At 50.5% G+C, this 15,373-nt stretch overlaps 2 protein-coding genes across 3 annotated transcripts in view; both read left to right on the forward strand.

The window, feature by feature from the left end:
* LOC121285278 (pituitary tumor-transforming gene 1 protein-interacting protein-like) overlaps positions 1-15,373 on the forward strand; it is a 100,211-nt gene that overhangs the window by 11,249 nt on the left and 73,589 nt on the right. The window lies entirely within an intron of this gene.
* LOC121285050 (collagen alpha-1(XVIII) chain-like) overlaps positions 1-15,373 on the forward strand; it is a 29,156-nt gene that overhangs the window by 1,992 nt on the left and 11,791 nt on the right. The window contains exons 2-9 of the mRNA XM_041201172.1: positions 714-914; positions 1,981-2,007; positions 5,603-5,665; positions 6,961-7,065; positions 7,992-8,045; positions 9,735-9,875; positions 11,440-11,502; positions 11,592-11,636. Of these exons, the coding sequence (XP_041057106.1) occupies positions 714-914; positions 1,981-2,007; positions 5,603-5,665; positions 6,961-7,065; positions 7,992-8,045; positions 9,735-9,875; positions 11,440-11,502; positions 11,592-11,636 (699 nt within the window). The remainder of the gene's footprint in view (positions 1-713; positions 915-1,980; positions 2,008-5,602; positions 5,666-6,960; positions 7,066-7,991; positions 8,046-9,734; positions 9,876-11,439; positions 11,503-11,591; positions 11,637-15,373) is intronic.

A 15,373-nucleotide genomic window follows, 5' to 3' on the forward strand; every position in this document is an offset into this window, starting at 1 on the left:
CCCCCCACCCCCACCCCCCCGCCACCTCCCCGCACCCCCACCACCCCCCCCCCCCGACACTTCCCCACCCCACACTAGACGAGTAAGAGTTCCCGAGCCGCGGGTTTATACAGGCCGTGTGACTCGGAGCGAGCGGTGGGGGTGTTGCCGGGCTGGTGGGGTCGGGCACTGAGCCGCTCGCTGCCACGTGTGTGCCAGTCTCCAGAGGCCCACCCGCGGTAATCTGCAGCCCCTCCGAAACGTCTGCTGCCCGTGGTCCCCCCCACCCCCCCCCCCCCCCCCCCCCCCCCCCCCCCCCCCCCCCACCACCCGACAATGTCCCATCCGCCCACCACCCCTGTGCTCACTCTGGCAACCCCCCCCAGTCCCCCCCCCCCCACTCCCCAACCCCCACCCAACCTACCCCCACCCCCACCCGGGTCCTCTCTCAACCCCCGCCTGACCTCCTCCAGCCTCGCAACCCTCCCAGCTCTTCGCGCCCCACTCCGATCCTGCCCCCCCCACCCCTCCCCCCGCCCCCAAGGGCGGTGTCGGCCGCCAGTAGCAATCGCGTGACTCGGCGTCAAATCGTCATTCGGCTGACACTCCCGCTAACGGCGCTACGCAAATGCAGGCCATGGAGGCGCGAGCTGATGAATAACCTTAACACTCCCTCCCCCCACCACCCCCCCCCCCCCCTGCTTTCTGCTTCCTCTCCCCCTCTCCTCCTCCAGGGCACGGCTGGATTCGGCTACCGCGGCCCGAAGGGGGAGAAAGGATCCCCGGGGAGCCAGGGTCCCCCGGGCGCCCCCGGCCTCGCTGGCGCCACGGTCCAGGAACGCGGTGACGGCGTCGTTGTGGGGCAGGGCGTCGGCGGGCAAGGGCCACCCGGACCGCAGGGACCACCGGGTCCTCCTGGGAGAGACGGGGAGCCGGTGAGTAGCGACTGGTGATTTGGCCGGATAATCCGGGCGTCTCTCGGGTCAGTTTTCACGGGTATCGCGTTAAACAGTCACTGGGTCGTGTGCGGGACTTGTTGCTGAAGCTTTCCGCCCTGCACGCCTCAGGACAAATGCAAGAATGCCAAATTTCAGACCATCACAACAATTTATACCGCAAGGGAAAAGGGTGCCGGCTGGTTGGCGAGTTGACTCTGATTGGCCGAGGCGTTGTCATGGAGAAAGCACGGGGAACTATAGGCTCCCCAAGATCCCGGTTAATTGAAAAAAGGAGCAAGACTTGGGCGTATTGGACAGGACTTGAACGCTGATTATGTTCAAGACTTTTTTGTAAGTTACCCGGGAGCATCTTGCAGTTCACGCAGCAGCGAGATCAACCAGGTTCTTGGCACCCTTGGCTGGCAGGACTCTGGGAGTACTCTCCGTTCTCCTTTGAATAAATCCACGGGAACTTAAAGAGGTCCACCTGGGCCACCAGCATAGGCAATCGAGAGCTCTGTCCGGCAAAGGATGGTGGCCCCATGCACCCCCCCCCTCTCCCCCACAGCCCCACCACAGTCATACCTCACACTAGAGTCTAAGTTGGCAGTAGGAGTCCTGACACAGCGTACATCTTGACTTGGCCCCACCTTCCGATGGAGGAGGAGAGAGTGGCTAAAGAGAGGTGGACTCGCGCAATGTCGACGTGTTGACGGAGCCCTGCTTGCCCTTCCGAATGGGCAATTGGGCACTGCGACACCAGCAGGAGAACTTTCACACAGGTTCACCTCGAGGTCAAGCTTTGTCGAAGATGAAAGCTTTTACTGTCCAGTTTCATTCAGCCTTTCTTCCTTGGGCCTGAATGGGCTTTGGGGGGGCTGAATGGCCCTTGTCCTTCTCCTGCATTAACCACAACTGAAGACCTGTGTATCTGCAGGTGACCACAAGCACCCCATGTGCCTTGTGTCTCCAGTTTGCATTTGCAGAGTCCTCCATTGATGAGGATCTAGTGAATTTAAGGCATCGCGTAACACTGGTGTAACAGCATGTGTTCTCCTTACAGGGGGATCCTGGTGAAGATGGCAAGCGGGTGCGTGATTCATTTCTTAATTATATAGAATTTGTATTATTATATGTATTATGGATGGCTCAAGTTCTCTAAATGGCTGGCCCACTGAGCAACCTCCAGTCACTGAAGAGTCATTGACAGAATGTGATCGCTCAGATCTCTCAATCTTATTGCCAGGGAGTTCACTCCACAGGAACCACCCATTCCAATCCACTCTCTCGTTCACTCTCTATTTCTTTTATAAACCTTTTCGAGCAAGTAATCCTGTTCCCTTCTTCAAGGGATTCTGCTTCAGTGGCCGTGAGTTCCACTTTGAAAGCCACGCTCAGTGTTAAGATTCTTTTTCAAGCTGATTCCTCTTGTGTTCATTCTTCCAGTTAGTAGCTTACTGACCAGTGGAAGCACTCTCTCAATGATGACATTAACATGGCTCCTGGTGATTCCTCCATCACACCAGCCCTTCGTTATTATTGGCTGCAATGAATAAGAGCTCTGGCTACGCAAGTCTGTCTTCATAAACCCATGGAATTATGTAAAGTTTATGAGGAATTTACAGGAAAGGAAAACAGGACATTTGGCCTAACCTGTTAATGCTGCTGTTAATGTTCTACACAAGCCTCCTCCATCCCCTATTCATCCAACCTTCTCAATGTAAGCTCCTATTTCTTTCTCCCTCATGTGTTTATCCAGCTTCCCTTAATTACACCTGTTAATCTCCTCGATAGCCCCATGTGGGAGCAAGTTCCATATTCTAATCAGGGAGCGAGTTCCCCATTCTAATCAGAGAGCGAGTTCCATATTCTAATCAGAGAGCGAGTTCCATATTCTAATCAGAGAGCGAGTTCCATATTCTAATCAGGGAGCGAGTTCCATATTCTAATCAGAGAGCGAGTTCCATATTCTAATCAGGGAGCAAGTTCCAAATTCTAATCAGGGAGCGAGTTCCATATTCTAATCAGGGAGCGAGTTCCATATTCTAATCAGAGAGCGAGTTCCATATTCTAATCAGGGAGCAAGTTCCATATTCTAATCAGGGAGCAAGTTCCAAATTCTAATCAGGGAGCGAGTTCCATATTCTAATCAGAGAGCGAGTTCCATATTCTAATCAGAGAGCGAGTTCCATATTCTAATCAGGGAGCGAGTTCCATATTCTAATCAGGGAGCAAGTTCCAAATTCTAATCAGGGAGCGAGTTCCATATTCTAATCAGAGAGCGAGTTCCATATTCTAATCAGAGAGCGAGTTCCATATTCTAATCAGAGAGCGAGTTCCATATTCTAATCAGGGAGCAAGTTCCAAATTCTAATCAGGGAGCGAGTTCCATATTCTAATCAGGGAGCGAGTTCCATATTCTAATCAGAGAGCGAGTTCCATATTCTAATCAGAGAGCGAGTTCCATATTCTAATCAGAGAGCGAGTTCCATATTCTAATCAGGGAGCTAGTTCCAAATTCTAATCAGGGAGCGAGTTCCATATTCTAATCAGAGAGCGAGTTCCATATTCTAATCAGAGAGCGAGTTCCATATTCTAATCAGAGAGCGAGTTCCATATTCTAATCAGAGAGCGAGTTCCATATTCTAATCAGAGAGCGAGTTCCATATTCTAATCAGAGAGCGAGTTCCATATTCTAACCAGAGAGCGAGTTCCATATTCTAATCAGGGAGCGAGTTCCATATTCTAATCAGAGAGCGAGTTCCATATTCTAATCAGGGAGCAAGTTCCATATTCTAATCAGGGAGCGAGTTCCATATTCTAATCAGGGAGCGAGTTCCATATTCTAATCAGAGAGCGAGTTCCATATTCTAATCAGGGAGCAAGTTCCATATTCTAATCAGAGAGCGAGTTCCATATTCTAATGAGAGAGCGAGTTCCCCATTCTAATCAGAGAGCGAGTTCCATATTCTAATCAGGCAGCGAGTTCCATATTCTAATCAGAGAGCGAGTTCCATATTCTAATCAGAGAGCGAGTTCCATATTCTAATCAGAGAGCGAGTTCCATATTCTAATCAGGGAGCGAGTTCCATATTCTAATCAGGGAGCGAGTTCCATATTCTAATCAGAGAGCGAGTTCCATATTCTAATCAGAGAGCGAGTTCCATATTCTAATCAGAGAGCGAGTTCCATATTCTAATCAGAGAGCGAGTTCCATATTCTAATCAGGGAGCGAGTTCCATATTCTAATCAGAGAGCGAGTTCCATATTCTAATGAGAGAGCGAGTTCCATATTCTAATCAGAGAGCGAGTTCCATATTCTAATCAGAGAGCGAGTTCCATATTCTAATCAGAGAGCGAGTTCCATATTCTAATCAGAGAGCGAGTTCCATATTCTAATCAGAGAGCGAGTTCCATATTCTAATCAGAGAGCGAGTTCCATATTCTAATGAGAGAGCGAGTTCCATATTCTAATCAGGCAATGAGTTCCACATTCTAGTCAGAGAGCCAGTTCCATATTCTAATCAGGGAGCGAGTTCCATATTCTAATCAGGGAGCGAGTTCCAAATTCTAATGAGAGAGCGAGTTCCCCATTCTAATCAGGGAGCGAGTTCCATATTCTAATCAGGCAATGAGTTCCACATTCTAGTCAGAGAGCCAGTTCCATATTGGAATCCTTCTCCAGCAAAGATGTTTCTCTTATATATCTTATTGAATTTATTAGCACATATCTTATACTCCTGGCTCCAATTATCATCTGCCCACAAGTGGAAACATCTCTATGTCTCTGCTGTCGGACCATTTCATAACTTTAAAAGTCTCCCTCAGGTCACCCCCTACTATAGGGAAAAGAGCCCCATCATGTTTGGCTGAATATAACTCTTCAGCTTGTTAATACCCTCGTTAGGTCCTACTTTTTATATCCTTCCTATTACAGATTACCCAATAACTGCACCAATACTCCAAGAGCAGCTGGCTACTGTCTAGCACAAGTTCAACATTACCTCCTTGCTGTTACACTCTACACCTCCAGCTACACAGCTGAGGGTTTTTCTATTGACATCTACTTGCACTGGTACATTTGAAAGAAGGACTTGCATTTATGTAGTGCCTTTCATGACCACAGGGCATCCCAAAGCTCTTGATAACCAATTAAGTCCTTTTGAAGTGTAGTCACTGTTGTAATGTAGTAAACACAGTCAATTTGTGAACAGCAAGCTCCCACAAGCAGCAGTATGATAATGACCTGTGCTGCTTTTTCAGTGATGTTGGTCACGGGATGAACACTGGGGAGAACCCACCTCCTCGCCTAAATAATGCCACGGGAGCTTTTATCCCCACCCGAGTGGGCAGACAGGGCTTCGGTTTAATGTCTTTTCTGAAGGACAGCACCCCAGAGTGTGCAGCACTCCCTCGTGTTTACTGTTCAAGGGTGAAATGGAAGTAAGGTACAGACCGGCCTCAGTTCAACTGAGCGGCAGAATAGGCTCGAGAGGCTGAGAGGCCTTCTCTTGTCCCTGTGCTCCGGTACTGCCCGGGATGTCAGCCATGGTTTTATCTTCTCTGTTTTAAAGAATATACTCCCCTACAAATGTCCCAGGAATTGTTTTTGAACAGGATTGCGTGCGAAGACAAGTAACGGGCGTTCAGCATGAACAAGTCTTTATTTTCCTTCCTTTGCCTAGGGTGAGATTGGTCCTCAAGGCTTCCCAGGAACTCCCGGCGATCATGGGTCCAAAGGAGATAAGGTCAGCCTCCAATAAGATGAGTTCTCGCTGTTTTCTCCTGCCTTTTTTTGATTTTTCATCCCAGCTGTCCATTGTTTAGTGACGTGGGCGATTTGGATAAATTTGAAGGGATCAGATTTTTTAATAAGTAACTTTCAATACAAGATTCCCTCGCGTAATGAGGTGGTAGGGGTGATTTAATTGAGGCATTTCAGATGATTAAAGGACTTGTTAGGGTAGATAGAGGGAAACTATTTCCTCTGGTGGGGGGGACAGTCTAGAATAAGGGGACATAACCTTAAAATTCGAGCCAGACCGTTCAGGGGTGATGTCAGGAAGGGCTTCTTCACACAAAAGGGGAGTGGATATCTGTAACTCTCTCCCCCAGAACACTGCTGAGGCTGGAGGACAGTGTGGGGGGGGGAGGTGGTTAATTGAAAATGTCAACACTAGAGATTGATAGACTTTTGTTGGGTAAGGGTATGAAGGGATATGGAACCAAGATTAAGATACAGATCAGCCACGATCTAAGTGAATAGTAGAGCAGGCTCGAGGAGCCGAAAGGCCTGTTCCAAAATAGAGAAAATGTCTGCCTTGGTAGGATTTATTTTTGTGTTCGTTCTTGCATTGTGGGCCTCACTGGCAAGGCCGGCATTTGTTGCCCATCCCTAATTGCCTTTGAACTGAGTGGCTTGGTAGGCCATTTCAGAGGGTTTTTAAGAGTCAACCACATTGCCGTGGGTCTGGAGTCACGTGTAGCCAGACAGGGTAAGGATTTCCTTTCCCTAAAAGGACATCATGAACCAGATGGGTCCTAACTACAATATGTTAGTTCCTTGATCACTATTAATGGGCCTAGCTTTTTATTCCAGATTTATTAATTGATTGAATTTAAGTTCTCCCAACTGCCGTGGTGGGATTTGAACTCGCATCTCTGGAGAATTAGCCGAGCCTCTGGGCTACTACCCCAGTAACGTTACAACTATGCAACCATCCCCCATGTGCCTCAACTCTCCAGTGGACTACAGGAGCCTAGCACTGTGCTGCATACTCACTCCTCTCAATAAAGGCTGTCCGCTGGTGACGAATGAGGATTTTGAGCCTGAGGGTGAAGGAGTTCAGAGGGCCTGCCCTTTGCCGTTTGCTCGAGGGGCCACGCTTCCATTCAGATTAAGGCAGGCCGATGTGGCGTGTTTGCGATACGTTGTTAATCCAGCTGGTTCTCTTGGCGTCTGAACCTCTGGTGTACACTGAAGCTGGACCGGTCCCTTGGATTGTGTGCAGGCCTTAACCATTGGTTTTCATATCCCTTGCAGGGTGACCTGGGGGTCGGAGCCCCAGGACCAAGAGGACCCCCTGGACCACCCGGACCACCTTGCCTACCAGGTCCACCAGCTGAGGTCGCCAAGACGGACAAACTGGTGAGTTAATCTTGCCACTTGGTTACAGTGGAGGGAAGACTGAATGCCGTATAAGCATTGCATTTATATAGCGCCCGTCACAACCTCAGGGCACCCCAAAACACCTCACAGCCAATGAAGGGCTTTTTGAAGCGTAGGCGCTTTGGAAAGACAGCAGCTGGTTTGTGCACAGCAAGCTCCCACAATGCGCTAATGGCCAGATAACCTGATTTTAGCGCTATTGGCTGCAACATGAATATTGGCCGGAACCTCCCTGCTATTCTTCGACATAGTGTGGTGGGATATTTTACATCCGCCAGGGAGAGTGGGCAGGGCCTCGATTTCACAAAAAAACAGTACCTCCAACTGCGTAGCGCTCCTTCAGTACTTCACTGGGAGCGTCAGTCTCGATTACGTGCTTATAATTCTCCGGAACGGGACTCGAACCCATAACCCGCTGGTCTCGGAGACAAGAGCATTACCCACTGAGCCACAGCTGTTATACACAGTAAGCTGTAAAACCCCTGTCGCAAGGGGCATGTTCTCTCCCACGACATTCCTCCAATTTATTGAGCTCTTGCACCGCACATTGTGCAGGGAGATATCATTTGGGAGCGAAGGAATGTTAAAGCAAGCCAACTCCCCACAGCCTGTGCCCTGGGTCCTTTTAACTCCCTCTGGCACGCACAGACTTTGCCAAGCATTTGTGTACATTCGCTCAAGGGGGTGAACTGTCAGTGGGGGTAACATCAACCATTCCCAGTATTTCTGTAGCAAAAGCCCTCCTGTCGGTTCCCCTGACAGATCCCCTTCAACACATGCAGATTTAGCTCTGCTGAGTACCCCTGTGCACTCCCCCTCCGACCCATGAATATCAAACTTCGGGACAGAGTATATTCCAAGGAAGGATGTGTCTTCTCACTGCCTATTCTTCTTCCCCCCCCCAGACCTTTCTCGATATGGAAGGTTCCGGATATGACGGAAACCTCGAAAACTTTCGGGTAGGTGCACTCTGCCAAGGGAGGTTTGCGCGATCGGGCCAGGGGTTAGAACGGCAGCTTGGGATCGCGCTGTGCCGGTCTTAAGAGGCGGCAGCCCCAGGGGCCGAGCAGAAAGGGTTTGACTGAAGTCCATTAACGTGCAGGTGAACTTGAAGCAGCAGAAATGAAATTTCTCGTGTCTGAGGCAGGTAACCCTCCCCCCACAACAACAACCAAAAGGGATAATTGCAACAGAAAGGAATGCCAGATGTCTGACTTCTGGCTTCTAAGAAAGAGATATAAACTATTTGCATTTATATAGCAACTTTTGCCTGGAATTTTCCCAGCCTTGTGAGGGTGGGGGGAAACAGGTTCATGGAATGACACTGTCGTGTTGGCTCCCCAACATGTTCCCTCCCCCACCCTCTTTTCCCAGAGGCGGGAGTTCCCAGTGGCAGTGGCTACCTATCTGTCCATCCGGCCAAATCCTCAACTACCGGCCACTTCCTGATAGGAGGGCAGGTTTGGCAGGAAGACAGGGGCCCCCCCGCTGTGTCAAGTGCTCGGGAAGGCGTCGTCGGCAGCTTCATGGCGGGAGGGCGGAGCTTCATTGTTCGGTCTTGCAGGGCCGTGTATGATGAAGAAGAAAGGTTCTGGCGGCACATCCGCAGGCATTTGGAACTGTTTCCCTTGCACCCTGGTCCCCAAGATGGCACTGGCTGCTATTCATAGGAGGCGGTTTGGACCTTCATCTTGTGGTGCTCTCTTGCTCACTGTTTACCCGAGCAGTGCTCCTTTCCCGGTCGGGCTGTTAGCCGAATTCCTTCAACCCTTCCAACTGGCCCACCCTCCGGGCCCTCCCTCAGGCCCCTCCCATTGGCCCTCCCTCCGGCCCCTCCCATTGGCCCTCCCTCCGGCCCCTCCCGTTGGCCCTCCCTCCGGCCCCTCCCGTTGGCCCTCCCTCCGACCCCTCCCGTTGGCCCTCCCTCTGGCCCCTCCCTCCAGCCCCTCCCATTTGCCCTCCCTCTGGCCCCTCCCATTGGCCCTCCCTCCGGCCCCTCCCTCCGACCCTCCCTCTGGCCCCTCCCGTTGGTCCTCCCTCCAGCCCCTCCCATTGGGCTCCCTCCAGCCCCTCCCATTGGGCTCCCTCCGGCCCCTCCCATTGGCCCTACCTCCGGCCCCTCTCTCTGGCCCTCGCTCTGGCCCTCCCTCCGGCCCCTCCCATTGGCCCTCCCTCCAGCCCCTCCCCTCCAGCCCCTCCCTCCGGCCCCTCCCTCCGGCCCCTCCCATTGGGCCTCCTGTGTCTGTGCCCTGCTTGCCAATTGGCTGACTCGGGTAAGATTAAGCCTGCGGGCGCTATGGAAACAGCCAGGCTTGCTGGAGCCCGGAATAGACCCTGGAGCTGGTTCCCTGACCCCCACCGTGGGAAAATCCAGGCCTTTTGTGTCCTCCCCCAAGCCACAGCTACGGGCTGCCTTTGAAGGCGTGGAGACCGTGGTAACGCAGCAGCAGCCCACTGACGCACAGCAAGATCCCACATGCAGCCGTGATGTAAGCGACCCTCGGGTAGGTTTGGTGACAATGCTGGGCAGATGCCACTGGTCAGGGAGTCCGGGGTCTTGTCTAAACCAGCCTTTCCTTCCCACCGTTTTAGTTCAGTGAGCGACAGAGTGTGAAGATGGAATGATCTTAATTCTATTTCTCCTTCAGGGATTGCCTGGGCCCCCTGGACCACCCGGGGTCCCTGGTCTTCCTGGTCTCCCTGGAGTGTTTGGTATGAACAGTACTGTCGTACCCGGACCCCCAGGAGCAGATGGAAGGCCTGGTATCCCCGGACCAATGGGACCTCCGGTAAGTGGAAAGCTAATGACAGCAATTCTATAGCGCTCTCCGTGTTAATTCACCCAACCAGCATTCTGAATCAAGAGCCTCGCTTTACTCCCGACTTATTTAAAAGAGGGACATTAATAAACATTTCTGACCTGCAAACTGAACACTCCAGTGCAACAAACACGGTTTGCATTTATATAGCACCTCTGATGCAGTCAAACGTCCCCAGGTGCTTCACAGGAGCGCTACCAAAATGAAGCTTGACAACTGTTCCACATAAAGAGATATTAGGGCAGATGACTGAAAGCTTGGTCAATGAATTAGGTTTAAGGGAGCATCTTGAAAGAGGAGACAGAAGTTGAGAGGTGAAGAGGTTTAAGGAGGGGATTCCAGAGTTTAGGATCTAGGCAGCTAAGGCCCAGCCACCACTGGTGGGGCAAAGGGATTGGGAGAAGCTCAATGGATTACTGAAGCAGCCTATGTCCAAATGCAGCAAGACCTGGACAACATCCAATCTTGGGCTGATAAGTGGCAAGTAACATTCGTGCCACACAAGTGTCTGGCAATGACCATCTCCAACAAGGGAGAACCTAACCACCACCCCTTGACATTCAATGGCATTATCATCACTGAATCCCCCACTATAAACATCCTGGGGGGGTTACCATTGACCAGAAACTGAACTGGAATAGCCACATAAATACTGTGGCTACAAGAGCAGGTCAGAGGCTGGGGATCCTGCGGTGAGTAACTCACCTCCTGACTCCACCAAAGCCTGTCCACCATCTACAAGGCACAAGTCAAGACTGTGATGGAATACTCTCCACTTGCCTGGATGAGTGCAGCTCCCACAACACTCAAGAAGCTTGACACCATCCAGGACAAAGCAGCCCCACTTGATTGGCACCCCATCCACAAACATTCACTCCCTCCCCTGCAGACAGGGATGTGGAGCTGATGGAGGTCAGAGAGATGGAGGAGGGTGCGAGGAGGTCATGGAGGGAATTGGACACAAGGATATCACTTTTAAATTGAAGGCATTAAGGAACCGTGAGCCAGTGTGGGTCAGTGAGCACAGGGGTGGTGGGTGAACGGGCAGGGCGCGAGTTAGGACAGTCTTGGGGTGAGCTGACATTTTTGGAGGGTGGTAAATGAGAGATGGCGGGGGGGGAAGGGGGGGAGAGCGTTGAGACAGTGGTCTGCCCCCACATCCTCACCACCTTTGAAAAAAGCAATTAAAATCGTCAGCTCAACTACAGTTTTAAATTTCAGGGAAGTTACAGTGCGCCCTCATTCTGACCGCCCCCTCTGAACGTTCTCGCCCAGCCAGGCCCTCCGCTTACGCAGGGTTTGCCTTTTCCGCTTTGATATACGTGGCTCCTGAAAACCTCACCACCCTGTGTCATTTGGACATTTGCCTCCATTCTTCCAATATCCGCAAGCAGCCCCTTCCACCACTCCAACCCCCCCCCACCCCCCATGCTCATTAAAAGAATCTTTTTCTCTTGTGACGCTGATTTATTTATTTCCTGTTGCCTGACGGGGTTGTCACGGTGATGCTTTCTCTTTTCTCCCCTCCTTTCAGGGGCCTAGCGGCCCACCAGGACAAGATGGCCGACCGGGAGTGTCGGGGGAGAAGGGAATGCAGGTATGTCACCTCGCTCCTGTGGCGACATGAAGCATGGTTAGGATTTGCTCCTGTTCCGTTTGCTGATGAAGCGTGTCTTGCACTTTCAGGGCGAGCCTGGTGACTTGGGTCTCCCAGGAGCTCAGGGACCAAAGGTAAGGCCATCATCTCCTTACTACTAGGCCGTGGTTCGCCACCCCAGCTCGTTCGCTAGAGGGTTAGCGGCTGTAGGCTTGGGCAACAAGAGATCGAGATCTTCTACCGATGATCATGTCGTGGCCACCATTACTGAGACTGGGGCCAGGATTTTAAGGCCTACTCCCGCCCGGCAGGATATTACAGTCCCGCCGAACTGAATGGAGATTTAAATGGCTCACCACGTCCGCCGGGATTGGCAGGGGTGGAGACACGCCCTGGCGGGGCCGTAAGATCCTGGCCTAGCTATTTTGTTTTATATTTCAAATTTTATTAATTGAGTTCCGCTGCCAGCATGGGATTTGAACTCATGTCCCCAGACATGAGTTAGCCTGGCCTCTGGGTTACCAGTTCAGTGACATTCAGTGACTATTCCACCATCTCCAAAGCTGGGCAGCCACCTCACGATATAACAGGTCTAGCGGCCGATGAGGGAAGAAGTCGGTTGTCTGCTTTCTCGTTAATAAGAAAGACTTGCATCGAATCACGTGGCATGTGCAGCACAGGTCGACCGGTATGAATCTCCCCCCCACCTCACGCAATTCCAGCTTATCAGGAGATCATTCTATTCCTTTCTCCATTGTGTGTTTATCCAGCTTCCCCTTAAAGGTATCTACCCCATTCACCTCAACCACTCTCTGTGGTAGTGTGCTCCACATTCTCACCTCAACCACTCTCTGTGGTAGTGTGCTCCACATTCTCACCTCAACCACTCTCTGTGGTAGTGTGCTCCACATTCTCACCTCAACCACTCTCTGTGGTAGTGTGCTCCACATTCTCACCTCAACCACTCTCTGTGGTGGAGTGCTCCACATTCTCACCTCAACCACTCTCTGTGGTAGTGTGCTCCACATTCTCACCTCAACCACTCTCTGTGGTAGTGTGCTCTACGTTCTCACCACTCTCTGTGGTAGTGTGCTCTACGTTCTCACCACTCTCTGCAGTAGTGTGCTGCACATTCCCACCTCAACCACTCTCTGTGGTGGAGTGCTCCACATTCTCACCTCAACCACTCTCTGTGGTAGTGTGCTCCACATTCTCACCTCAACCACTCTCTGTGGTGGTGTGCTCTACGTTCTCACCACTCTCTGTGGTAGTGTGCTGCACATTCTCACCACTCTCTGTGGTAGTGTGCTGCACATTCTCACCCTTCTGTGGTAGTGTGCTGCACATTCTCCCCACTCTGTGGTAGTGTGCTGCACATTCTCCCCACTCTGTGGTAGTGTGCTGCACATTCTCACCACTCTCTGCAGTAGTGTGCTCCGCATTCTCACCACTCTGATTAAAGAAGTTTTTCCTGAAAGCCCAGTTGGATTTATTCATGACTATCTTATATTTGTAGCCCCTTGTTAGGGCTTCCGACACAAGCTATCCTATCAACCACCTCCATAATTTTAAAGACCTCTATTGCTCATCCCCTCAGCCCTCTCTTTTCTAGAGAAAAGTGCTCTAGCCCATAAAATATTTCAAACTTTCATTTACATAGCACCTTTCCCAACCTCAAGATGTCCCAAAGTGCTTTACAGCCAACAGAAATACTTTAGAAGTGTTGCCGGTCTTATGATGTAGAATAAACGCAACAACCAATTTGTGGACAGCCAGATCCCACAAAGAACGATGAACAGATGACCTGGTTTTTGTCATGTTTGTTGGCCAGAGCTGTGGGGAGAACTCCCCCTGCTCTTCTTCAAATAGTGCAATAGAACCTGTTACACCCCCCTGAGCGGGCAGACAGGGCTTCGGTTTAACGCCTCCCCTGAAAGGTGGCACCTCTGACAGTGCGGCACTCCGACCGCACTGCACTGGATTGTCAACCTAGATCTTGCGCCCGAGGGTGGAACTTGTACCCAGCACCTTCAGACTCTGACGTGCTGGCTACAGGTCAGGTGAAGATGTTAAATGAATAAAGATAACTGTGCAATGATCAATCAGCCAAGAGGGTAATGCAGTATAAAAATGGAACAGTAGCTGGATTTTAACCATTGTCACACATTTTCCTCTCCTGAGCCCTGGGAAATGGTGTCTTAATAAGAGTGTGACTCCAGTTACAGACCAATCACGCACTGCAGTTGACCTGTTTTTCCGCTTCACTTACTTCTCTCTCTTCCAATCAGAGCTCACTCTGTTCTCTTCCTCCTCAGTAACTGAAGTTTTCCAGCACTCCTTCCCCGTTTGGATCCTAGTACGTACTAGAATGGATGTTCCCCTGTGGCGGTGTTGCATGTGGACTAACCCCGGATCTTGGTCATGTTGCTCTGGTTAACTGCTAAGCAGAATTGAAGTGCTTTGCCGCTGGGGTGAGGAAAGTTGGCACTCGCCAAGAAATTTCCATTCATAAATCATATCGGGCTTTCCAAATCAAAGCACCTTTTTCATTCAAAAGGTGAAGAATGGTCCAACCCATAATGTACAAACTTAGTGCAGTGGGACTTGCTTGCTTCATTCAGTAACCGGCATTCCCAGCTTGAGTTGAGTTCTGTGGATTGATCCCTACCACCCAGATGTTGTACCCTTGGCCATCTTAAGGAACAAGTGGACCAGGAAGAGTCACCAGCTCCAAGTTCTCACGTTCAAACTTCTCTGTTCCCTCAATTGGAAATCAAATGTACAAGAGCGATAGGTCTGGTGGTGTGCCTCCAGCCATTAGCTCATTGTCTATCAGAAGGGAGAACGAGCTGAACTTTGCTGCTATTTATGAAATGGTGAAAATTGAGGATAACCTTGACCGAGAGCACACAAAACAGGAGCAGGAGTAGACCACACAGCCCATCGAGCTGCTCCGCTATTCAGTACGATCATGACTGATCTTGGGCTTCAACTCCATTTCACGCCCTCTCCCCATATCCCTTAAATCCCTGAGAGACCAAAATTCTGTCTATCCCAGCCTTAAATGTATTCAATAATGGAGCATCCACACCCCCCTGGGGGTAGAGAGCCCCATAGATTCACAACCCTTTGAGTGAAATAATTCCCCCTCATCCCAGTCCTAAATGATCAGCCCCTTATCTTGAGGCTGTGTCCCTGTGTTTTAGACTCCCCGACCAGCGGGAACAATCTCCTGGTATCCACCCTGTCAAGCCCCTTCAGAATTTTGTAGGTTTCAATGAGATCGCCTCTCATTCTTCTAAACTCCAGAGAATGTAGACCCAATTCACTCAGCTTCTCGTCATAGGTCAACCCCCTCATCCCAGGGACCAACCTAGTGAATATTCACTGCACCACCTCCAATGCAAGTATACCCTTTCTTAAATATGGAGACTGAAACTGCACACACTATTCCAGATGCGGTCTCACCAAAACCCTGTACAAATTGTAGCAAGACTTCATTATTCTTGTATTCCAATCCTCTTGTAATAAAGACCAAAATGCCAGCCATTTGCCTTCCTAATTGCTTGCTGCATCTGCATGCTAACTTTGTGTGTTTCTTGTACAAGTACAGCCACGTCTCTTTGAACATCAACACTTAGAATTTCACACCTTTCAAGAAATATTCTGCTTTACTATATCAGTGAGCAAAGTGAATAACTTCACACTTCCCTACATTATTCTCACATGCGTACATGCTACAAAGATAGGTAGGAAAGTATGCTGTGAAGAGGACATAAGGAGGTTATGGACGGATATGGATAGGTTGAGTGAAAGGGCAAAAGATTTGGCAGATGGTGTAAAAAGTAAGAAAATGTGAAGTTGTTCAGTT

Source organism: Carcharodon carcharias, chromosome 12 (assembly GCF_017639515.1).
Source record: "Carcharodon carcharias isolate sCarCar2 chromosome 12, sCarCar2.pri, whole genome shotgun sequence".
NCBI lineage: Eukaryota > Metazoa > Chordata > Chondrichthyes > Lamniformes > Lamnidae > Carcharodon > Carcharodon carcharias.